Raw genomic sequence first — 26154 nt, forward strand, 5'->3', positions numbered from 1 at the left:
TCCTCTACCATTTCTTCCTGCACAGGCTTGGGTGGTGGCAGTTCTTGGGTGTCTGAAAAGAGAAAGGCACTACGGTCGAATTGTGGGGAGGTTGGACTGGGAGAGCAAGATGTGCATGCTGACACCATAAGCAGTTTCTAAGTGAGAAGGGATTTTGGAATGAGGAGGAAGTGGTATGCAAGAAGGATTAAGTAGGAGCATACCATCAGCATCAATGCTTTCAGCCTCACCAATTGCCACGGCCTCAGTGACGGCCCCTCCAATTATCTCCAACAACTCTTTGAGGAGACAAAATAAAGCATTTAAATCAAGTACCCCCCTGTCTGGGGGGCCACTCCAAACATTTTCCAATGCCCTTTTCTTGTTGGAGGATCCGTCACTCCAGCTGACTCCTCCAGCTGGGTCAAGTTCTGCAGCCATGCTTGTCCCCCGCCTGTTTGTTCCTACTTGCACCGGTTGTGAGCCACCTTGGCCTGCAATAGAAAGGGATGTGTGTCAGTGAGTGTGGTGCAATGTGCTTGGGTGATGTACCTGTCACAGTTGAATAGCTGGCATTGTGCAGAAGGTGAGAGATGTGGGTGTAAGGCTTGCAACAGTGGTAAGTGTGTAAGGGTGAGGTGAAGCTATGATTATGAGGTACGAGTCATGATTGCTAGGTGAGGTGTGGTGCATTGAGCAATGGGTGAGGCTAAAAGTGCAGTTGAAGATACGTTTGCTCACCTTGACCATTCGTGTGAGGCCATTAAAGGATCCATGTCCTGGGGAGGAAAGACGGATGGCACCGATTGCTTCAGTGATCTCATCCCACAGCTTTCCAACAGTGTGTCTAGAAGGCTTCCTGGCCGCCTGCGGGTAGAGGACCTGACTCCCTGCACCAAGGACTCCAGTGCTGCATCGGAGAACCAAGGTGACCTTTGTCTGCCCTGTTGAGACATTGCTAACTTCCAGCTCCCGTCAGAATGAGGTACTTCTCCCACAAAGCTCCTCCCCTTTCAGAAGTGCAGGCAGCATTTCACTCTGCCAGCAACCTATAAATATAGAGCAGACTTCCCAAGATATTGGGCCTCCTGTTGAGCGCTGAGCCCACCAGTTAAGTGCTGAGCCAACCAGCTGGGCTCAGCGCTGTAATCGTGTTAATGAGCAGGCAGCACGAATTTTGCATGCAACCTTCATCACTTTCAACGGGCGCGGGCCCGTACCCGTTTTTGGGTATTATCCAATTTAGCCCCCAATGTGTGTTGTCTGCAGAAGAAAGGAATGCTGCTCTCCGTTGGCCCCATGCTTGTCGGTCATGTTAAAGCTCTCTGAATAATTGTGCCTCGAGTCTACGAGATGGCAGAATGATGTTCTGTCCACCTTGCAACAAATGTCAGGTCTGTCTTAGATATTCTCTCAATGCAGGAGCATGCCCATAATGACCATGTATACAGTTAGGGAAAATCTAACACACCTCAGCATAATCTCACTCAGCTCCCTCCTCAGAGAAATTAAAAACACATCGCTTGTTCCAGTCAGATACATGTTTTCTGTACTCATACGTGTATCAGCATTAAGGCTCCTTTACTGTTAGCACTTCATATTACCACCTCAAATATTAGCACTTGGGGGCCGTTAGCGCTGTATGTTGTCTGAACTCGGAAGCGTTAACATTGTCTGAACTCAGAGGAAGAGAAAGAAAGAAAAGGAATTATACCCACGAGCAAATCAACTAGCAACAGAAATAAACTAGCATTTTCATATTTGATAAGACAACCTTGCTCTAACCCAAAGTATTATGACAACACTGGTTATAGAACTATAACATTCTAATTTACTTACCAGAGCTTTTCATCTCCTTTAGTATCATTGGGCTGCATTCAATTTCCTCTGGATAGTCAGTCAGAAATCTGGATTCATCTGTCTGGGATTTCTCTTCAGTAAGATATTTAGAAACAGAGGAATTTTGACTTTCATTTTGTACACGTTCTTCAACTTTGTCATTTACATTGTGACTAACATGTAATGCTGACAAATGCACATTATACATCATGTTCTCATGGGCCTCATTGGACATCTTTTCTAAAATAGGAACAATAGAATGCTTCATTTTCTTCAGGTTACTGGTTTTAGCATTACAGTCTGAAGAAACAAATTTAAGATCTTCAACACCAATAATGCGGAGGACTGGCTCAACATCCCACTTATCATCTAAACTAATGGTCTTCACACAGTTCTTCTGGTCCAGCAGCTCAGGAACATTGGTTGAATATGTTTTAGAAGCTCTATTGAAGTCCTCTTTTAATACATATGAAGAAATATGAATGGCACTACCATTTGTAGCAGTTATATTTTGATCAGCAGTTTTCGAGGGTGAGTTTATAACCTTTCTCAGCAAATTTATACCCTGATGCTCCTTTTTCTGAGGACATTGTTTTTTAGTTTCAAGGTGACCATTGGAATGAATGTCTTCCTGACTTTTTAAACTTGCACTCCCAAGCTGTTTTTCTGTCATACAGATGTCAGCCAACTTTTTAAACTTGGCCTCGATGACCTCATTTTTGCAATGAAATGTTGCATTTTTGTTTAGTTCAGAATTTGGAATATCACTTTTTATACGGTTTGAAATAAAATGTTGATCAGGTTGACCACCACCTATGTCTTCTGAATCCATGCCCTGCAAATGGTTTTGCTGATGATCACATTCTTTAAAGGATTGTTCATTCTCACTGTGATGTCTTCTTCTGTGTAATGATTCCCACTGCTTGCGGTCACTTACTTGAAGGGTTTTCTTTGCTCTGAAAACCTTCCTTGGAGCAATATTTGCAATATCCATATCTGGTTATCTACAACATTCAAAAAAATAAACTTGGATAATAGGATTATAAATACTGAAGATATTAATGAAGGTAACTATTCCAATTCTTCTACAAGTAATGCATTCTAACTTTTGTACAATTTTTCAGCACATATCCAAAATATCTTTGACATGAGATATCTAAGTGGAGTATGTAACTAAAATTCAAATAGATTGCAAATAACCCTATAACCTGTAATTTTTGATTAACCGACTAAACTCAGGTAAGTAACTTCCAAATTTTCACTGCACCTCCTTCCACAGACTGTTTACAATATGTCCCATCACTCATTCTACCGCAATTATTTAATCATCTGAGGAAAAGTTCCGGGGAATGTCTCCCAACTCTCAAGCTATTTAGGAAAACCTTCCATTATTTAAATCTGGTCAGTTGCTTGCCAGGCTTTTTTTTATATGAATGCAAAAAATATGAGAGAAGAACCAAGACCAGTCGTGGAAGGACCATCATGATTGACAGAGCTGAAACAAATATGTGATAAATCATTAAGTACTGATTAGTACTGGGTTAGATGAAGAGTCTGAAGGTTAACAATATGAAAGAGGAGTGGAGAACCGAAAAGCCACTGGAGAACCCAAGTTGATAGAAAAAGAATTAGAGGATGGGCCAACTACAGCACTGATAAGGTGATGACACATAGGGCCCAAGTTTCCACATGATTCGCGCCTGATTTTTAGGAGCAACTGGTGGAGAACGGACTATTTTAGAAATCGCAATTCTCCACATTTTTTTTTCTGCAGTTCTAGTCAGGTAGAACAGTTCTAGTTTAGAACAGAATTTTTTCTTCAAAAGGGGGCGTGTCCGGCCACTGACGCCTGATTTGAAAGTTTCCACAGTGAAAATGTACTCCAAACTAACTTAGAATGGAGCCAGTGAAGATTTTTGTAGAACTGAAAAAACCTGTTCTACACATTAAAAAATCAGGCGCAGGTTACAAATTAGGCGTCCAGAACGAGGTGGGGGGGGAGGGGGGGGGAAGGGAACTCTTTAAATTCGACAATAAATCCTTATTTATACTTCTACAAATATTATACAAATAAATCCAGCCTGAATAAACATTTATAAGCCAAGAAAAGATTAAATAAACCATCTTCCTACCTGTGTGAAAGTGCTTCAGCCAGGGAGAATTCTGCAGCCGTTCGTGCCGCTGAGCGGGAGGGGGAGAGAGAGAGAGAGAGAGAGAGAGAGAGAGGGAGGGAGAGAGAGGGGGGGGGAAGAGAGAGGGGGGGGGAAAGAGAGAGAGGGGGGGGGAAAAGAGAGAGAGAGGGGGGGGGAAAAGAGAGAGGGGTGGGGGGAGAGGGGGGGGGGGGAAGAGGGGAGAGAGAGGGGGGGTCTGGGAACAGGAGCGGGTGTCGGGTCGGGGCGGGGGGAGCGGGCCTCGGGTCGGGGCGGGGGGTAGGTGGGGAGCGGGTCTCGGGTCGGGTCGGGAGCGGGTCTCGGGTCGGAGCGGGTGTCTCGGGTAGGGTCTTGGGTCGGGGCAGGGAGCGGGCCTCGGGTCGAGGCGGGGGGGGGGGGGGGGGGAGCGGGTGTCGGGTTTGGCCGGGGGGGGGGGGGGGGGGGGGGGGAAGCAGGAGCTGGCCGTGGGAGGAGCCTCATTCACGCAGCCCCAGCGAGGCCATTCAGCCAGGGCTAGGGCTGCGTGCTTCGGGCCGGTCCCACACAGTTCGGCGCCTGGAGCTACTGCACTTGCGTGCCGACTGTAGTGCGCATGTGCAGAGGTCCCGGCACTGTTTTCAGCGCAGGGACCTGGCTCCGCCCCCCCCACAGCTCGTGCTGGCTGCGCCGAGTGCCACAGGACCTGTACGTAGGTGGAGAATACCGAGGATTTTTTTAGGCGCCGTTTTAGGCGCGAAAAACGGGCGCCCAGCTCGGAGGGGCGCCCGTTTTTTTTCTTGTGGAAACTTGGGCCCATAGTCCCAGCAGTGCAAAAAACAATAGATTCAAAAGGTATATTTGTGCTTCTTGCTGTCAATTACATGCTTAACGAGATGTTTATCACTTTGTTTTAAAGTCAGCTAGTACAGCATAAATTGGTTTTCTTTGGAATCTGTCCTACATATGGATTACTCTGAGGGAGGGGGAATAAAATATATTGTTCGGCCACATTTGAAGTTTACTTTCCCACCTAACTCGGATACATTGCACTCGGTCCCTTCATCCAAGTCATTAATATAGATTGTAAATAGCTGAGGCCCAAGCACTGATCCTTGTGACACCCCATTAGTTATCGCCTGCCAACTGGAAAATTCCACGTTTATCCCTATTCTTTCTTTTCTGTCCGTTAACCAATCTTCTATCCATGCTAATATATTACCCCAACCCTATGAGCCCTTATTGGCACAGCAACCTTTTATGTGGCACCTTACTGAATGCCTTTCGGAAATCCAAATATACTACATCCACTGGTTCCACTTTATCTACCCTGCTAGTCACATCTTCAAAAAACTCTAATAAATTTGTTTCATAAAACCATGTTGACTGTGCCTAATCATATTATTATTATTTTCTAAGTGCCCCGTTACCACTTTCTTAATAATGGATTCCAGTATTCCCTGATGACTGATGTCAGGCTAACTGGCCTGTAATTCCCGGTTTTCTCTCTCCCTCCTTTCTTGAATAGCGCAGTTACATTTGCTACCTTCCAATCCGCTGGGACTGTTCTAGAATCTAGGTAATTTTGGAAGATCACAACCAATGCATCCACTATCTCTGAAGCCACCTCTTTTAGAACCCTGGGATGCAGGCCATCAGTCCAGGTGATTGTCAGCTATTAGTCCCATCAGTTTCTCAAGTACTTTTTCCTCGACTGATATTAATTATTTTCGGTTTCTCACTCTTATTAGCTCCTTGAATCCCCACTATTTTTGGTATGCTTTTTGTGTCTATTACAGTGAAGATAGATACAAAATATTTGTTTAAAGTCTCTGCTATTTCCTTATTCCCCACTATAATTGTACCTGTTTCAGCCTCTAAGGGACCAATGTTTACTTTTGCTACTCTCTTCCTTTTTACATGCTTAAAGAAGCTCTTCAATCTATTTTTATATTTCTTGCTAGTTCACTCACATTCTAATTTCGCCCCTTTAAAATGTTTTTTGGTCATCCTTTGTGGATTTCTAAAGCTCTCCCAATCCTCAGGCTTGCTATTATTCTTTGCAACATTATAAGCCTCTTTTAATCTAACACTATCTTTAAATTCTTTAGTTAGCCCCGGGAATGGCTAACTTTTCGTGAGCAGTTTTTATTTCTCAATGGAATGTATATTTGTTGAGAATTTCGGAATATTCTTTAAATGTCTGCCACTGCTTATCTACTGTCAGACATTTTAATCTAATTTTCCACTCTACTTTAGCCAACTCACCCCTCATACTGTGGATATCTGAACGGAATATATGGAATTAAGGACAGTAAAGTAAACGGGATATATGAAAATGTATAAGCCATGGAAGAATAGCTGGGAGAATGTCAGATTGCAAATAGTGCAACATCAGCATAGCTAACAGTCTTTCTCAAGGTTTCAAGTCACTAATCCTGCCAATAACATCTAATTGTAACATGAAATAAATCTGCAGAATTGCAAGGTCTCAGCTAATAGTCACACCACTAGATTGGAACATTTAGAGGCAATGCTTGAGCTTTCAAGAAAAACATCTCATATAGATTGACTAATGAGTGGCTGAGTTAGACTGTCAATCCATTTGTATTTTGTTATCTGATTTCAAAACTGTATAACTGTTAACGTTTTACGATGTAACTTCACCTATCCGTAGGGAGTGTGTACGCTCTATCCAGAGAGTATATCTTCTGTCTGATAGGTCTTACTGGCCGGTAATAAAGACTGCTTTGTTCAAAGCACAAGAGGTATTCGACTCAGTAATTTTACTGAACCAGATTGAGGTAAAAGAATCCAGGAATTTACAATACCTATTAATTGGCTTTATTTAAGTTTAAGACTTTCATATTGGATTTGAATATTTCACTCTTAAACTCAATGTGAAATTCTATCATATTATGATCACTCTTCTCCAGAGGATCCTTTACTACGAAATTACTAATTAACCCTGTCTCATTACACAATACAAGATCTAAAATAGCCTGTTCCCTGGTTGGTTTCATGATGTATTGTTCCAGGAAACTGTCTCACATGCATTCCATGAACTCGTCCTTCAGACTACCCTTGCAAATTTGATTTGCCCAGTCTATATGAAGATTAAAGTCCCCCATGATTATTGTCTTTGTTGTGTAGGCATGCCTGTTCACTGTGTAATGTCTGTAACACTGTATGCAACATTAAATGTACCCTTGTACTGTACACACCATACTAGAGGGTGCTGTTGCTGGAGACCCAGGGGTTGCCTGCACACGGCAGGTAACCCAGTATAAAAAGGAACACACAGCTTGTCGTCAGCACTCAGGAGCTGCTAATAAAGGACAGAAGGTCTGCACAGTTTAAGTACCATACCCTGCCTCGTGGAGTCATTACTAAAGGTGCCTGCATACACTACAGTCTTACTTGACGAAGGGTCATCGACCCGAAACATTAACTCTACTTCCTCTCCGCAGATGCTGCCTGACCTGCTGAGATTTCTAGTTTTTAGATTTTATTCCAGATTCCAGCATTTGCAGTATTTTGCTTTTGTATTGTATTACCTTTGTTACAAGCTCCTATTTATTGATTAATACTCTGTCCAACGGTATAGCTACTGTTTGGGGGCCTATAAAACTACTCCCACCTGTGATTTTTGTCCCTAGTTATTTCTTATCGCCATCCACACTTTATCTACTTCTTGATCTTCCAGGCCAAGATCTTTTCTCACTACTATCCTCATATCATCGTTTATTATCAGGGCTACCCCCCGCCTTTTCCATTCTGCTTGTCTTTTCAAAACGTCAAGTATCCTGGAATATTTAGTTCCCAACCTTGGTCACCTTGCAACCATGTCTCAGTAATGGCTATTAGATCAAAGCCATTTATCTCTATTTGACCCACTAATTTGTCTATCTTGTTACAAATGTTTCATGCATTCAGATAAAGAGCCTTTAATTTTAACTTTTTACCATGCTTTCACCTTATTCGCTAATGCACTATTATCGTTAAACTCTCTGTCGGTCCTGTCACACTTTGAGCTGGAACTCCTTCCACCCCTTCCATTTTATATCTAAGTTTTTAAAGGAAGTTTCCATTTCTTGCTCTCGTCATTACTTCTCATTTCCAATAAAAAGGCAATTAGCATAATTTTATGAGAGGCAGTTACTCAGTTTTAATAGCACCATGGAAATTGCTCAATATCTACAAAACTATAGTTCCATTGTGAATGATCTTTTTATGCCATTATGTTCAAAATTTGACAGCAAAATACCATGATAATTGCACCAGAATCAGAAGTTCATGTCTAATACTGAACAGGTGTGTGGGGAAAATCCCCTTAGATATGAACTTACTAAGATATGGTACACTGCAGATAATTTACGTATGTTATAGTAACAGTCAATTGAAATGCATTGTAAGTACAAGGAACTAGTTAAATCATATAGAAGTCTGCTAGAATTCATTTCCCCCCCCCCCCCCCAAATTTGTAATTACCGCTGTGGTACACTGTTTCTATACTTTCTATACTTCAATATTTTTTAAATTTTACATACTGAGAGATTCCTTTATGGCAGATCAAAAAACAAACACTACTTTACCTTTGTTTTGAAAGTATTCAAATGTTCATTCGAAAAAATGTTCAATATCCTTCCAGATTTGGTTCCTTGTAGCCTATTTTAAGAGGAAAGAAAATAAAAATCAATCATATGCTTTTATCGAGTAAACAGTTGCCATTTCATAAGTCACTTGTGATTAAATTGGGCCAAGTTGTACCCATTTCTCAGGTGCTACACAGCCTCCTAAGGCTCCAAATGGCGGGCAGGAGGCATGCACACACTTCCAACTGGAAATGCACTGGCTATCATCTTGGGTAAGGATAAACAAGGTGTCCTTTACCGAAGCCTGGCGCAAGAGTTAGGTCCCTTATTTGCACATACAAAGGGTCTAATGCATGCTTTGGGTCCCTGCTGCAACAATGGATTGTCCTGAGGCAGCCAGATCATCATGGAAAATCACCATCCTGATTGCCGCCACTCCAGAGATCCAGGCACCACCCCGCCCCCCCCATCCCCTGATCCTCCAAGGCCCCATTCCCAACCCAACTCACTTGCCGCCCTCCTCATCCCAAGTTCAGGCGCCTGGTGCCGACTCACCTGCCCTCCCATTTCAAATCCAGGCCTTGGAATCCGACCCCGACACCCCACTCCACCCCCGAGCTTAAGAATCTATCTTGAGGTACTTGGAGGATGGCAGCACCATCTTCATGATGGAGGTCAGAGGTCCAATATCTAGGGATCCTTGGGACTCACTATTTGTGCGCAGGGAATAACGCTGCAGCGGTGGGTGAGCGTGGCCAAAAGTGGGCACTCGCGATTTTAACCCCACTAAGTTCAAATGCATTGTATTATGTATCATTTAAAATTAGACAAAACGTCCACATTCCCACTGAAATATAAATCAAATATTTTATACTTCTGCCATTTTATTTCCTCTTCAGCAACTAACACGAAAAGAAAACAGCTTGCCCCACACAAAAGCATTTATACCAGGAAGGCCTGCCAAGCATGGAGGAGCCGGCTTCCACAATGTGTGCTATCATCTTTACTAAATCAGCACACTGCAGTCTACCTTGGACAGTATGGACACCTCCAGGGACGATTCAACTGGGCCCTCACATAGGACATCAGAGTCACCAGCCTTTCCAGCAAGCTCAATCCGCTGCTATGCAGAGACTGGGTTCAAACCGTGCTCCGCCTTGGAGAGGCAGATGTCCATCCTGCAGAGACAGACATCCATCTTGGAGAGTTTGGTGGTGCAAATGGATAGGGGCTTTCAAGGCATCACTCACCTTCTGCAGTCTGCTCTCTTGCAGTTCAGTGGAAGTGATGAGCCGGGCCTTCACAGGCACAAGACCCTGGAAGTCACCATCCATGAGCATCTCAAGCATCACCACATGAACAACATCAGCCATCCACTAGATTTGCTGAAGTCACTTGGGGGGTGGGGGGGGGGGGGTGCACTTTGTAGGAATAGTAGAGTTAGGATACCTTCTTATAAGAAAGGCACCATGGGTTGCCACTTGGGTGAGAAATGAATGGAATGCAATTATTGTAGTGGGAATTAAATTCATCACATTTGACACTCTGGTCTACAGTGTAGTTTTAAAGCAGCTTCTAAGTCTGTATTATCAGGATGTCATTGATCTGTAAGCTGGCTGAAATGTTTCAATGTTCTTTCATGTATGATTAAGGAGTCGTGAAGGATGCAACAAGGACTGTTAATGCAGAGTAAGTTTGCAGGGCAATGTTTTGCAATGCTTTGTGTAAGATTGCAGGGCAGGAAACCAGAATCACTTAGCAATTAATTTATCCCTCACATTTCCTGCTGCAAGAAGTTGTGGTGGCCCTCACCTGGTCATCCTTATAGTACTTATTATGATCAGAGGACTTATCATCCAATCTTTCAAGAGGATTGGTTATTTTAAATAAACATTTATTTCAGAAATTCACATTGAAATTTTTGTTTCAGGTTATTTCTACCAACTCATGATCACGTTAATTCTCCATTCTTAGTTTTCTACATACTATAAAACAGAAGTGAAACTGAAAAAAACTATTACAGCAATCCTAACTAAACATGGACCTTAGTTTCAGCAAGTGGTTGCAATATTGAACTAATCCAAAAAACTCCCCAAATTTAAAGTGAGTCAGTCATTTTAAAGATGCTAGTTAAGAAAAATAGGTCACTGACTTTGAAACGGACTCTATGCCTGTCTGCCAATGTAAAATTTGTTGTACAACTGCACAAAAACCATGTGTTTTTGGAAGCCATTTTTTGTTTTGTAGAAAGGAGTTTGAAACTGTACATGCTTATAGGAGATGCTTTGCATGTTACAATCTAAACAGTTCTATACAAAGAAACTCCACCACATATATTAAATCTTATACTATGACAAACTAAAAGCTGTGAAGGACTAAACGCAGACTGCTAACCCTGGAACTGTATTTAGGGAATTACAGTACAGTAAGCTTACACAGCATAATTGTTACTTCAAGGCCTCTCTCATCCTCATTTCCCCAACAGCTATCAATTAAGCCATAAATATTTTAATTCTTTTATGGCTATCCATCTATTGCAACAAGCTTCGGCTTTCATCTGGTTTGTATTATCAATTAAGAATCTTATATGATGGCTCCCTTTGTCATTCTGCTCATGCACCTATATTTTTCAGGTATTATGGTCCAAAGGAAATTAAAGTGGGGCAAAAACAAAATACTGTGGATGCGGAAAGTCAAATAAAAACAGAAAATGCTAGAAATACTCAGGTCAAGCCACGCTGAGTATTTCCAGCATTTTCTGAAATTAAATTGGGAGGGGAAAAGAAACAGCGAGAGTGGAGACTGGGGTCAGGGGTCAGTACTGTGCAGAAGAATAGACAGGAAAATAACATTAATTAGGACAGAAAGAAAATCACAGCATCACAGAACAATACAACCTCAATACCAAAATCAGCTGGTTAGGAAGATTAGAAAGGAAAAAAAATACAGTCCTAGTCCTTTTGGGGCTATGCCGGATCAGGTGTACTCCTCAAGTGTTCACTCTCAACTTAAGGTTGAGGTAGCCGAATCCTAAAGATGCAAACTGGGTCTAAAGGTCTGGTCTATCTCCCCCTGAAGGAAAGGAACAAGCAGAGAATGTTATTGTCCTCCACATAGCACTTTTTAGCAAGTTTTAGCCAGATTGTAATTGTCCCGGATATTGTTAGGGTCCGGGGGGGTTGGTGGCGGGAGGGGTCTCTCCTCAATAATGTACCTCTTCACCAAAAGAGTGTACTTGAGATGTGGTTCGCGAGTTATTGATAAAGATTATGAGAGACATTTCAAAAATAGAGAGATTTATTTAATGAACCGCTATGCAATTTACAGTTGGTGAGTCAGTCAATCGCAAAGTTAACAGTTCTAAAAAAAGGTGAAAAATACCATCTTATTTCCAGCAGAGATTCTTACTTTTAAATCTAAACTTCGTTACAGTATAACAGTTCTTAAAATTGTTTAAGCAGGATATCCTTCAATCCCCGAGAAGAGTAGGAGACCACAGAGCAAGCACGGTGCCTTCTGCCTTTCTCTGTAGTCAAGAAACTTTTGCCTGTTAAAGCGAGTCTATTTTGTCTGTTAAAGCGAGTCTAATTTTCTCATTCGAGCCTTCAACATTTTATACCTTTTTTGGTTGTATTTCATAAGATCTCTTGTTGATCAAGTTAATCATTAGTTATTTTCTTGCTGACCCTTGCATTCCTAGCTTCTGTATCAATACATAGTTATTGTGAATTTACTATATATGTTCAAAGGGCAGATGCCATTTATTTGTGCGTTAAGCACTTGAGTATTTGTTACATGATGTATCATTTTTAAGAAGTTATCCAATAACTTCTCCACAGTCCCGAGAATGTAGTCTTGTTTATATGAGGTACTTGACATTTTGCTAATTCAACTGAACTGGAGTATTGTGTACAGTTTTGGTCTCCTAACTTGAGGAAGGACATTCTTGCTATTGAGGGAGTACAGCAAAGGTTCACCAGACTGATTCCCGGGATGGCGGGACTGACCTATCAAGAAAGACTGGATCAACTGGGCTTGTATTCACTGGCGTTCAGAAGAATGAGAGGGGACCTCATAGAAACTTGACCACAGAAATCTAGGCTGACACTCTAGACCAGTACTGAGTGAGTGCTGCACTGTCAGAGGTCTTTCAGATGAGATGTTAAACCAAAGCCCTGTCTGCTTTCTTAGGTGGATGTAAAATATCCCATGGCAGTATTTTGAAGAGCAGAGGAATTAGCTCCGGTGTCTTGGACAATATTTCTCTCTCAATAAACATAATTAAAAACAGATTATCTAGTCTTCATCACATTGCTGTTTGTGGGAGCTTACGGTGAACAAATTGGCTGCCGCATTTCAAACACTACAACAGTGACCACACTTCAAATGTACTTCTTTGGCTGTAAAATGTTTTGAGACATCCTGAGGTCGTAAAATGTGCTATATAAATACAAGTCTTTCTTTCTGTAAACTATGAGGAAAAACATGACAATTTGTGTTCTTCAGACCTCAAAATGAAACATCTCAGAAGGAACCTTACATTGGTAAACAATATTTTCACATAAACCACAGCAGCAGGACAAGAGATTCAAGATTATGAAATAAAAGTTTAAGACAGATACCAGGAAGTATTTCTTTATACATTTCAATAGTTGGAATGCATAGCAGAATTAATGGCTGAGACCAGAAACTGGACACACTTGAGCAACCCCAACATCAGTCTGCTGTGATTGTCACTTACCCCTCGGTTGTAACGCTAACTCCATCCAATTGCTGGGGTCGATTTTATTTATGTAATTTGGGTGAGCTTTAGGGGAAATTCTGGACTCGGACAAGGAGTCTCTCCTCAAAGCAGGGTGGGAAATAATTGCTGCAGCCCTCACAAACTTATGCCAGTGAAGTGTGATCAGCTGTCTTTGGGACAGCTTAAGATTCTTTTTTAAATTCAAAGATCTTCAGCATGTGTGCAAATGACCACTCTGCAATTCCCTTGGGGCAGTGGGGAGATTTAAATCACCTTTTCCATGCCATAGCAATGTTAGATGCCACAAACTTAGCAATACCACATCCAGCACTGCTGTGGCATTAATGAGACAGGATAAAGTCACACGGTATATTGCCTGACATTAACACATTATTGGAATACACCCGCCCATATCTGGCTAACTGTACTCAATGCACACATCAATTCAGATGGAAAATTCTCAAAATGGTGCAAAAAGCTTGTGGAACATGAAACCGGCTTAACTCCAGAGGAAAATTGGTCCTGTAGCTACTACAAGCAAAACTACAGGATTGGTATTCTGAAAGATAAAAATCAAATGGACAAAAAGATACTAAGTCATATGAGAAAGTAAAGTCTACCTATACTGTTTTTTTAAAAGAATGTCACAGTACTAAGCCTTCAAGAAGTACAGTAGAATGTAGTTTGTCCAAAACAAGAATTAAAAAGAAAATTGAAATAAATAACTAAGACTAAAAGCACTGAAGTGAGAAAATAATAATGCTGCATCACCAGATCAGTGAAAATGTTTTAATATATTTAAAACATACAATATTTACCAATTTGAATTATTTAAAAATTTGATAATGGATAGGAAAACATTAGCATATTAAGAATATCTATTACATTTTTGCACAAGAAGCAAATGCAGATATTTGCTGTAAAGATGATCGAACTGAAAATCTTACAAACAGCACAGAAACTGCCAACATTTGCCAGTGCATTTGTACAACCTGTCCCATATGGTTAAAGATGTTATTCAGCAACTGTAGGACCAAAAAGTTACTTGGGGGTAAGCAAGTACTGAAAGGCAATTAGGATACATATCTAAATGTGGGATTAAGCATAAAGAACTTTCTGTTGTGCAACTTGTGCCTAAATTCATCTGCAGCAAACCCAACATAAAGCAGACATTTCTTTAATGGTCATACATCTCCACGTGGATCATAAATTAAAAGATAAATCTTCTCAAATAAGAAACCAGTTTAAATTCTAAACATTTCCCAATCAGTAATCCACTCTTTCTAATCTGATGTTATTGGCCTCAAGGTAGATTTTTACTGCATCAAGCTGCAGGATCTCACTTACAGGATCACTGTTATATATTGAAGGGAAAAAAAAATCACAACGTAGTAAAAATAAATAACTTCATTTGTTCCTTAATTTTCTTGAGTTCATTCTCCAGGCAGAGGCATGATACTATATTTTATTTTAACACAATATCAGCACCTGAATACCTCTTATCCAGCAATCACTTATTTTTATGTGATCAAATGCATTTTAAGCTAAAGGCTTACTGCAGCTTTTGAATAACACCCTTTCTTGTCACAGCTTTCACAAGTATTTCCAATTTGAAATACAATAAACTGAAAAGCAATATACCATGCATGTTCTAAACAGAAGATAAACAAACACCCATTGGATAAAATATTTAGCCAATGGATGAATCCAAATCATTATCATAGGCAGTCCCTCAGAATCGAGGAAGATTTGCTTCCACTCTAAAAAGGGAGTTCTCAGGTGGCTGTACAGTCCAATGCGGGAATTACAATCTCTGCCACAGGGGGGGGCAGACCGTGGTTGAAGGAAAGGGTGGGCGGGGAGAGTCTGGTTTGCCGCACACTCCTTCCAATGTCTACGCTGGATTTCCGTATGCTCTTAGTGGCGAGATTCGAGGTGCTCAGCACCCTCACGGATGCTCTACCTCCACTTTTGGTGGTCTTGGGCCAGGGATTCCCTGGTGCTAGTGGGGATGTTGCACTCGATCAAGGAGGATTTGAGGGTGTCCTCTGCCTACCTGGGGCTCGCTTGCTGTGTCGACTTAGGGAGTCTCGTGTCGGGCATGCTCAGAGATGCCGTAATCGTGACCATCTTCAAAAAAGGGGACAAGTCCGACTGCGGTAACTACAGAGGAATCCAACTAAATAAAGCATGAATGATATTGTAGAAACCTATTTTGTTAGGTGTGCAGGCTGGATTATTACTGTGTCCATTGCTTTCCTGGCATGTTTGCTGTTAATATTACAGGTATTAGCATAAATACAGATTTTCTTCTCAAAAATGAAAATAGGAATAAAAGGTGGGGCAAACTTACCACAGATTATGATGTGGCACATTGTGATATCATAATGCTATATAAAACAGGATATGCTCTCAAAATTTCAAACAAATCATTGGTTCAATTTTAACATGGCTACGTGAATAATTTTAATTGGTTAGTTGAGGTCTCCTGTTCATTTAAGTTATTTTGGTTACTAAGGAAACATTTAATTGTTCAAAACCAGATTTTCCCTGGAGCATAGGTGAAGGGAAGCCAGCCACTAAACAGTGAACGCTATTATATCCATGAAAATCAGACCATGTATTCTCATGTCTGAATTACTCCAAGCATAAATCAGATGTTTTTACATAAAAGATGGACACTCAAACAAAACAGGTCAAAACATACCAAAACATGCACTAAATAAAGATGTTAATAAATATAGTATGGTTAAATATACCTCGACTTGGAAAAAACAAGGAAGACTGCATTGGAACAGAAGCTGTCTACCCTAACAAAAATGGTTATACGTGTGAAAATCATTCCCAAATTCAAATTTATCTCCTGAGTTTTAATAATGTATAAAAAGGACACTGATGCACAAGCGTTTGCACTTTGCATGTATAAACATGTGATGAGAAAGAAAAGAAGAAAATTGATAAAACTAACATTTTCACGCACATTTTACAACTGAAGCAGGTCCATTGTAAATTTTAATTTCAATTCTTTAAATAAATGCAGTCTTAAAACAAACGCGAGGTATCTTACAGATTATAGCCCTCAAGAAATAAGTAGCAGTTACCTCAGAAACAGTAACTGATTACAGTGAACCTTTACTGTGTCGCCTGTTTGTATAATATACAATATATTCTTGCAGATCTCTTATGGCGCCGTACATAGTGAATTAGGGGATACTTTTATTTTATAACAGTTAATTATGGTGTCACAAGAAATCAAAATTCCGCTTGATTAGATATGATGGGATTCTTAACAGTGCTTTGGAGCTCAAATTTTGTGAATATATTTTCCTTTACCGATGTATTTAACTTTTAACCCTACCATTTTTAAAATCAGAAGATACATAGCAAAATGATATGCAAAATGTACCAGTTGGAGCTAGGTGCCTAATACATAGTGTTATGTCTGTAATGTACTTATGAATGACTCCACGAGCCAATGTGTTGCACTCAAACTGTAGTGACCTTGGTCCTTTATTTGTAACTCCAGTGAGGCACAAGCATGGTGGGCAGTCTTTTATACTGGGCCCTGCACAACTATGCAGTGGCCCTCAGGTCTCCCACCGCAGTGCCCTCTGGTGGACAGCCTCTGCCATAGGGGCAGGAAACCCCGGTCTCCACCAGTTGCACCCTCTAGTGGTGCCAGCATGGTATATACACAGTGTAAACCTCATTGATAGTACATCAGGTAACAAGTCTCCATTTTATGCAACTATACAGAGAGTATAATTATAATTTGCATATATAACACATAGCAGTACTGGGAAGTTTAGTTTCACTGGACTTTGGTAGCACTGGTGGGATCATTCGGGAGTTTGGCACGCTCTCCACCTGGATCTGGGGTGCAGGAAGGTACAGGCCCAACAGGTTTTTGTTTCAATTGTGTGGTGAGGTGGGTGGTGAAGACTGGTTGTCAGGTGTAGCAGCACTGGCTTGTAAATTTCTATGATCTCTGCAAAAATTGAATTTCATGCTTTTTGATTGCAGATGTGTTTCTCTGTTGCATCTGCCACTAATTAGCATTTACATTTTATAACTACAGGTATTAGCCAATATTCTGTGGCACTGCACAGAGAGCGTGGACATTTGCCAGTTTAAAATGTTTGATCTGCATGATTGAATTTATGAGTGAATTTATTTTTACATGTTGGTTTTGGATCTTGGGGACATTATTTAAATGCATTTATATACTATCTATATATTTCAGAGGTTGCAGTATTGAGTGAACATAATTTATGTATTATTAAAAATGCTGTCACAACATTCCATTTCAAAGTTTTTTAAAATTCCGACATCAAGTTACACCTATTGCAAAATCATCTAAAATAACAGTCTAGTCAGAAAATATATTATTTGCACTGAGATATAAAGGAATTAAAAGAACAATTCAAGAGAGAGATTTGGGTGTCCTCATGCAAGAAACACAGAAAGCTAGCATTCAGGTACAGCAAGCAATAAAAAAGACAAATGGCATATTGTCCTTTATTGCAAGGGGGTTGGGGTATTATAACAATAATAACTTTTATTTGTATAGCGCTTTTAATGTAGTAAAATGTCCCAAGGCGCTTATAAAAGTAAGATTAGGAAATGTTGGTGTTCAGAGGTGTCCTTGTAAATGAATCACTGAAAGTTAACATGCAGGTACAGCAAGCAATTAAAAGAGCAAATGGTTGTTGGCCTTTATTACAAGATGATTTGCTGCAATTATATAGGGCCCTGGTGAGACCACACCTGGAGTATTGTGTACAGTTTTGGTCTCCATACCCAAGGAAGGATATGCTTGATATGGAGGGAGTACAACGAAGGTTCACCAGACTGATTCCTGGGATGGGGAGATTGTCCTAGGAAGAGAGATTGAGTAGACTATGCCTATATTCTCTAGAGTTTAGAAGAATGATAGGGAATCTCATTGAAACATTAAAAATTCTTAGAGCTTGACAGGGTAGATGTAGGGAGGATGTTTCCCCTGGCTGGGGAGTCCAGAACCAGGGGTCACAGTCTCAGAATAAAGGATTGGCTATTTAGGACTGAGATAAGGAGAAATTTCTTCAGTCAAAGGGTGGTGAATCTTTGGAATTCTCTGCACCAGAGGGCTGTGGATGCTCAGTCGTTGAGCATATTCAAGACAGAAATTGATAGATTTTTGGATATTAAGGGAATCAAAGCTTATGGGGATAGTGCAAGCAAGTGGAGTTGATGTAGAGGATCAGCCATGCTCTTATTGAATGGCGGAGGAGGCTCGAGGGGCAAATGGTCTACTCCTGCTCCTATTTATTTTCTTTTATGGCCCCTTGAGCCTGCTCCGCCACTCAATAAAATCATGGCTAATCATTGACCTCAACTGCACTTTCCCGTCCGATCTCCATATCCCTTGATTCCCCATGACTCCAAAAATCTATCTATCTATCTCAGCCTTGAAAATATTCTGAGACACAGCATCCACAGCCCTCTGCGGGTAGAGATGAAATGTATAGTGTCCTCGAGCTAGAAGGTATAGCGCCCTGGATCTGTATTGAAACTGGCTATATGAGGAATGCCATTTTAACTGCACATGGCTGATTGGAGATCTGCTGAATAAAGAGAGTTAAATTGAACTAAGAGTATGCAAGAGACTATAAAATACATGGTATCAGAAGCGTACACTTCCGATTTTCGTCAAATACATCAAATATTGGAATTGTAAGAAGTTTTCGTGCCGATCGAAATCGACGTTAAGCCGTTCAGTGCAGAGTGTGCTTTGTTCGCATTGCGTGTGGATCTGTGAAGGGCGATAAATAGTCATAAGCTTGTAGAATAATCTAAAGGTATTAGTAAAGTAAAATTAAGGGGCTAGAAATTTGGGTTTTAGCGATTTCGCCTGTTTTTGGGCGATAATCGCGGCGGAATTTATTTTTTAGCGCCGGGGTACCGCTGTCGCTGGACCTCGCAAAATTCGACAAACGGTGACCAGCGATAGTGATAAATCCGGCGTTACCCAATAGCATTTGTGCGCCGGAGCCGAAATTAGCGATGTTAAAAAAAAAATGGGCCTTCTGCACATGCATAAATTATTTTCCCCTGATTTTTTTTCTTCTTCTCACGATTCTGGTCAGCTGTCAGGGCGCGCCCACCCATGCGCAGTACATCTAGGGCTTATTCAGCTATTTTTTTTCACAGCAGCCACGATGCAAGGATAGTTCAGCAGGCAGAAAGCCAAGAAGTTTAGTTATGAGGCGAACGAGGGGTGATCTTATGGAAACATTTAAAATAATGAAAGGGATAGACAAGATAGAGGCAGAGAGGTTGTTTCCACTGGTCGGGGGGACTAGAATTAGGGGGCACAGCCTCAAAATACAGGGGAGCCAATTTAAAACCGAGTTGAGAAGGAATTTCTTCTCCCAGAGGGTTGTGAATTTGTGGAATTCTCTGCCCAAGGAAGCAGTTGAGGCTCGCTCATTGAATGTATTCAAATCACAGATAGATTTTTAACCAATAAGGGAATTAAGGGTTATGGGGAGCGGGCGGGTAAGTGGAGCTGAGTCCACGGCCAGATCAGCCATGATCTTGTGAATGGCGGAGCAGGCTCGAGGGGCTAGATGGCCTACTCCTGTTCCTAATTCTTATGTTCTTACGTTACGAGGCCCTCAATCGCAGCTGTGCAGAGTAGATGGGGGAGATTTTAATAGGATCGGTGCAAGTAAGCCTCTCATAGTTGTTCTAAGGCATCTATGGACCAGCGTGTCCAAGGAGATTTCCTCAGTGGACAACATCAGGAGGGACAACAAGCAATGTCGCAAAAGGTTCAATGACCATTGCAGGGTCTTCAGAGTTATATTTTTAGTGATGCACTCCATTACTTAAATTCTAAATCTGACACATGTAGGTATAGGTAGGCTTAGTGCTGTACCTTATTTGGCATGAATGATCGTTACACATTATTAAGACTGCTTTTCGACATCTTAAAAGATGTTTCTGCACTTTGAAGTCTTCCGCATGAACCACGTGCAACTACCAGGACCATTAAACAAAGGACTGTATTAAAATGCACACAGAATGGTATAAGTGCTTTGATGCACTCCAGGAAATCCTCCTCCACCGTATTGCTTCCAGTTTGGTTAGCCCAATCTATGTGCATATTAAAGTCACCCATTATAACTGCTGCACCTTTATTGCATGCACCCCTAATTTCCTGTTTGATGCCCTCCCCAACATCACTGCTACTGTTTGAAGGTCTGTACACAACTCCCACTAATGTTTTTTGCCCTTTGGTGTTCTGCAGCTCAACCCATATAGATTCCACATCATCCAAGCTAATGTCCTTCCTAACTATTGCATTAATCTCCTCCTTAACCAGCAATGCTACCCCACCTCCTTTTCCTTTTATTCTATCCTTCCTGAATGTTGAATACCCCTGGATGTTGAGTTCACAGCCCTGATCATCCTGAAGCCACGTCTCTGTAATCCCAATCACATCATATTTGTTAACATCTATTTGCACAGTTAATTCATCCACCTTATTACGGATACTCCTTGCATTAAGACACAAAGCTTCAAGCTTGTTTTTTTAAACACCCTTTGTCCTTTTAGAATTTTGCTGTACAATGGCCCTTTTTGTTCTTTGCCTTGGGTTTCTCTGCCCTCCACTTTTCCTCATCTCCTTTCTGTCTTTTGCTTTTGTCTCCTTTTGTTTCCCTCTGTCTCCCTGCATTGGTTCCCATCCCCCTGCCATATTAGTTTAACTCCTCCCCAACAGCACTAGCAAACACTCCCCCTAGGACATTGGTTCCGGTCCTGCCCAGGTGCAGACCGTCCGGTTTGTACTGGTCCTTCCTCCCCCAGAACCGGTTCCAATGCCCCCGGAATTTGCATCCCTCCCTGCTGCACCACTGCTCAAGCCACGTATTCATCTGCGCTATCCTGCGATTCCTACTCTGACTAGCACATGGCACTGGTAGCAATCCCAAGATTACTACTTTTGAGGTCCTACTTTTTAATTTAGCTCCTAGCTCCTTAAATTCGTTTCGTAGGACCTCATCCCTTTTTTTTTTACCTATGTCGTTGGTACCAATGTGCACCATGACAACTGGCTGTTCTCCCTCCCTTTTTCGAATGTCCTGCACCCGCTCCGAGACATCCTTGACCCATGCACCAGGGAGGCAACATACCATCCTGGAGTCTCGGTTGCGGCCGCAAAAATGCCTATCTATTCCCCTTACAATTGAATCCCCTATCACTATCGCTCTCCCACTCTTTTTCCTGCCCTCCTATGCAACAGAGCCAGCCACGGTGCCATGAACTTGGCTGCTGCTGCCCTCCCCTGATGAGTCATCCCCCCCAACAGTACCCAAAGCAGTGTATCTGTTTTGCAGGGGGATGACCACAGGGGACCCCTGCACTACCTTCCTTGCACTGCTCTTCCTGTTGGTCTTCCATTCCCTATCTGGCTGTGGACCCTTTACCTGCGGTACAACCAACTCGCTACACGTGCTACTCACGTCATTCTCAGCATCGTGGCTGCTCCAGAGTGAATCCACCCTCAGCTCCAACTCTGCAACGCGGTCCGTCAGGAGCTGGAGGCGGATACACTTCCCGCACACGTAGTAGTCAGGAACACTGGTGTCGTCCCCGAGTTCCCACATGGTACAGGAGGAGCATAACACGTGACCGAGCTGTCCTGCCATGACTTAACTCTTAGACAAGCAACAACAATGCTAAAGTTTACTCACTGTTACAGAAGAGAAAAATGAAAAACTACTCACCAATCACCAGCCAATCACTTACCCCCTTGTCTGTGATGTCACCTTTCTGTTTCTTTCTACTTCTTTTTTGCCTTCTCCCTGTAGCTGCACAAGTCACGCCTTTTATAGGCCTCTCCACGCACCTCTCGCCGACGCTGGGCCCTGGACTCCCTGCTGTGCTTTTTATAGGCCTCACCAACGGACCTCCTCGACGCTGCTCCCAACTGCCGCCGACGCTGGGTCCCGGACTCCCTGCTGTGCCTTTTATAGGCCTCTCCACGCACCTCCTCGACGCTGCTCCCGACTGCCGCTGACAGGACTCTGGCTGCGTTGCTGCACGACGTCTTGGTACCACTTTGGGTATGGTCATGACGCGAGGGAGAGGGGTTAGGATGAGGGAGGCGGGGGGGGGGGGGGGGGGGGGTGCAGGTAAAAGTCATTCGGTGCAGGGATTGTTGTTTCGTTGCTGTTCTGTTATTTTATAAAATTTCACAATTGACAATAATGTTTAATAAATTTTATTCCAGTTTTCAAATGTTTAATAAATCTTAATTCAAAATGTATGTTTAATAAATTACTTTGTTCACCTTAACTATTCCGGTGTAGTGTCTCATTTGCAGAATAAGAGGGGGAATAGTCAACATGGTGGGATAGAGTGGGCAGGTAACGGTGAAACGTGCTGTTCACTATTCAAGCAAAGCGTTGAATTATGAACTGCTGACGTAAAGCTTTTGCAATGGCGTGCAGCAGCCCACTCCCAGGGTTGAATCCCTGTGGTGGTGGCGGCATGGGTTCATCGCCAGGCTCCTCGTCCTTCCCCCCCTCTCTCCTGAGGTGGTCCTGCAGTCCCCAGTGGCAAATCCTGTTCCCTCATGATGGCCAAGTTGTGTAGCATGCAGCACACCACAATGAACTCAGAGCCCTGCTGAGGGGAGTATTGCAGGCAGCCTCCAGAGTGGTCCAGGCATCGGAAGCACTGCTTGAGCACTCCAATTGTCTTGTCGACAATGTTGCATGTGGCTATATGGCGGTCATTATAGCGATGCTCGGCTTCTGTCGGAGGGTTCCGGAGGTGGCGGGGGGTCATGAGCCAGGTGGCGAGGCCGTAACCGTTGTCCCCCAGCATCCAGCTCTTGCCTTGTGGCTAATGCTCGGGACAGGTATGAGACACTGCTCTCATGCAAGATGAAAGCATCATGGATGCTTCCTGGAAATTGGGCATTTACTGCCATGATGCGCTGAGTATGGTCGCAGACGATCTGTACATTCAGAGAGTGGAATCCCTTTCAGTTTCGTTAAACCTCTGGATCCTCTAAAGGTGCTCGCAGGGTGATGTGCGTAAAGTCAATGGCAGCCTGAGCCTTGGGAAAGTCAGAATTTGTCCAAAACCTATAGTTCTCTCATTCTGTGCCTCTTTGGGCGTTGGGAACTTTAGAAAGTTCAGCCTGCGTGCGAACATTGCAGTAGTCACCTGGCAAGTGCAGCGATGTGTAGCGTACTGCGAGGTGGAGCATATGTCCCCTGCTGATGCCTGAAAGGAGCCAGAGACATAGAAGGCAAGTGTTGCAGTCACCTTCACCTCGATGGGCAACGCAGTCCTGTTGCCGCTGGTAGGCTGTAAGTCTGCCTTTATGAGCTGGCATATCTCTGAGCACTTCTTTTCAGAAGCGCAGCCTTCGAACGCACTGTGCCTCAGACAGCTGCAGGTATGAGCGCTGTTCCCTGTAAGCTCATGGTGGGCAAGGCCATCTCCCCATACGTCTGCAAGCTCTTCGATTAAGCTCAAAATGCTCTCGAATAAGCCTTCTTCCAGCTCAATGCTGCATAGAAAAAGCAGCCAGGAATAATGGCATAGATAGTATAGACCCCATTCTTTTAAATGTCCTTAAATATCCTTAAAAATGAACTATAAACTCACACTGTGTAAAACACAGCCTTACCTCCAAATCCTTTTATGTACTGAACTTCTGCTCCATTTTTCAAGACGGGGCCGTTAGCGTCGAATGCCCCCGAGTCCGACCTAGTAAGACTTGATTTTTTTCGGGCGTGTTTTTTTTTTTGGGGGGGGGGGGGGGTAAAAATGGCAATATTGCCGAATTTTTAGCACCGTCGCAAAACTGCTGCCGAATTTTCCACCCAGGCGCTAAATTTTGTGCGACTCGTTTAGTGCCCCAAAAATTACTTTTTCCACTTCGGCATGGTGGAAAAACAGGTGCAAACCTGCTGAATTTCTAGCCCCAGGTAGCATAAGCTATTGTAGAGCCATGATTGAAAAAGTATTTCTACAAATACATGGCTATGGTATTTTACTATTAGACTTGTTCTAGTCCTCTGGTTATTTGAACTGTATACATTTATGTGACATACTCAAAGTCCTAAACTGTAGCGAGCTATCATGACCACCACGGTGCCAACCCCTGCACACATTCCCCTCACACCTCCATTGCAGGTGACTGCCGATTTGAAAGCCAACTGGAAAAAATTCAAACAGCTGTGGGACAGCTATGAAATTATCATGAATATTGTGGAAAAACTAGATAGAATTAGGATTGTAATGTTTATCCCTGCCATTGGTATCCACAATATCCACAATAATCTTTCCTACAAATCAGTGGAAGACAAACAGGAAATTGAGATTATTTTGAAGCTCTGGGAAGAGCACTGTAAAGGTAAAACCAACCTCATCTATAAACGGTACCAGTTTAACAACTGTGTAGAAGGGGATGTGTTTTGACAGATATTTCGTGAAAGTGAAGGAGCTGGCATAATCATGTGAATTCGGCAATTTGAGGAATGATTTCATCAGAGACTCAGAGACCACATAGTCTGCGGAATATCTGATAGCACTCTGCTTAAGAGTCTGTTGCAAGAATCAAGCCTAACATTAGATAAATGTGCAATGTTCTGTTAAGCTAGAGGCCACAGTTGCGCTAATGAAATCAATGAAGCTCACTAAAAAAGATTTAGACTGTGAAGATGTAAAAGCTGTCAGATAGAAACTCCACGAAGAAAGAATTCATAGACAAAGAGTTCACGAACAATTATAGATATTGTGGAAAAACTCATGAGCTGTCAAAAACTAAATGTCCAGCATATGGGAAGACCTGCACAAGTCGCAGCAAACAAAATCACTTTTCTCTAAAATACATGCAGAGTGGATTGAGGCAGAAGCCTACACATAAGTATAAATATAAGGGCAAGTCAAAAGTTCATGCACTACACGAAGACAGTGATGTTTCTGATTTTGAAGTCGTGACTGTAAAGATGCTTGGTAAAGTTGATCACACTATCAAGGATAAAGCTGACAGAAAGTATCCAAACAAGATTATGGCTACCTTCTCCATTACAGGTCAAATAGTAAAAATGCAAATAGATTGTGGGGCCACATGCAATGTGCTACTTCTTAGATACTTACCAAAAGGCTTAAAAGGTAAAAGAATCTAAGACAACACTGTCACTATATGACAAGCATGCAACCATTCCAGTGGTAGGAACTTGTAGTGTGCCACTGGAAAATACAAAGAACAAGCAAAAACATGTTGAGCCCCTTGTGATCATGGAGGGTCAAAGTGCACCACTGATTAGCTCACACACTGCTCAAAAGCTACAGCTGATACAAGTGCAGCTTCAGAATATCGCGGTGATAAATGAACCACGCAAATCGCAAACTACGAACAAGACAAACATCCCACCAGCATCAAAAACAGATGTCAACAATGTGTATCCAGATGTGTTTAAGAGACTTGGACACATGCCAGAGACAGTTCACCTTGAACTTAATGAATCACCACCAACTGTAATGCCACCCAAATGGATGCCAATAGCGATCAAACAAATTATCACGAAAGTTGTTGAACTAACGGACTGGGTATCCAGTCTAGTGACTGTACAAAAGCCAAATGGAACAATATGAGAATGCATCGACCCTCAACATCTGCACAATGCCCTGAAACGCGGACACTGTCCACTTCTTGCGATCGATGATATCTTGCCACAGATGTCAAATGTAAAGGTCTTCACGAAAGCAGACTGCAAGGAGGGTTTCTTGCAATGTAAACCAGACACAGAATCCTCCTACCACACGACCTTCCAGACTCCAGGGGGACAATATCAATATA

At 42.3% G+C, this 26154-nt stretch overlaps 1 protein-coding gene across 2 annotated transcripts in view; it reads right to left on the bottom strand.

Annotated features, from left to right (window-relative positions):
* atf7ip2 (activating transcription factor 7 interacting protein 2) overlaps positions 1-26154 on the bottom strand; it is a 152815-nt gene that overhangs the window by 88410 nt on the left and 38251 nt on the right. For both annotated transcript variants that reach the window (XM_070901041.1, XM_070901042.1), the window contains exons 3-4: positions 8540-8612; positions 1819-2822 (exon numbers count right to left, since the gene is read on the bottom strand). In XM_070901041.1, the coding sequence (XP_070757142.1) occupies positions 1819-2812 (994 nt within the window). In that variant the 5' untranslated portion in view covers positions 2813-2822; positions 8540-8612. The remainder of the gene's footprint in view (positions 1-1818; positions 2823-8539; positions 8613-26154) is intronic.

Source organism: Pristiophorus japonicus, chromosome 15 (assembly GCF_044704955.1).
Source record: "Pristiophorus japonicus isolate sPriJap1 chromosome 15, sPriJap1.hap1, whole genome shotgun sequence".
NCBI lineage: Eukaryota > Metazoa > Chordata > Chondrichthyes > Pristiophoridae > Pristiophorus > Pristiophorus japonicus.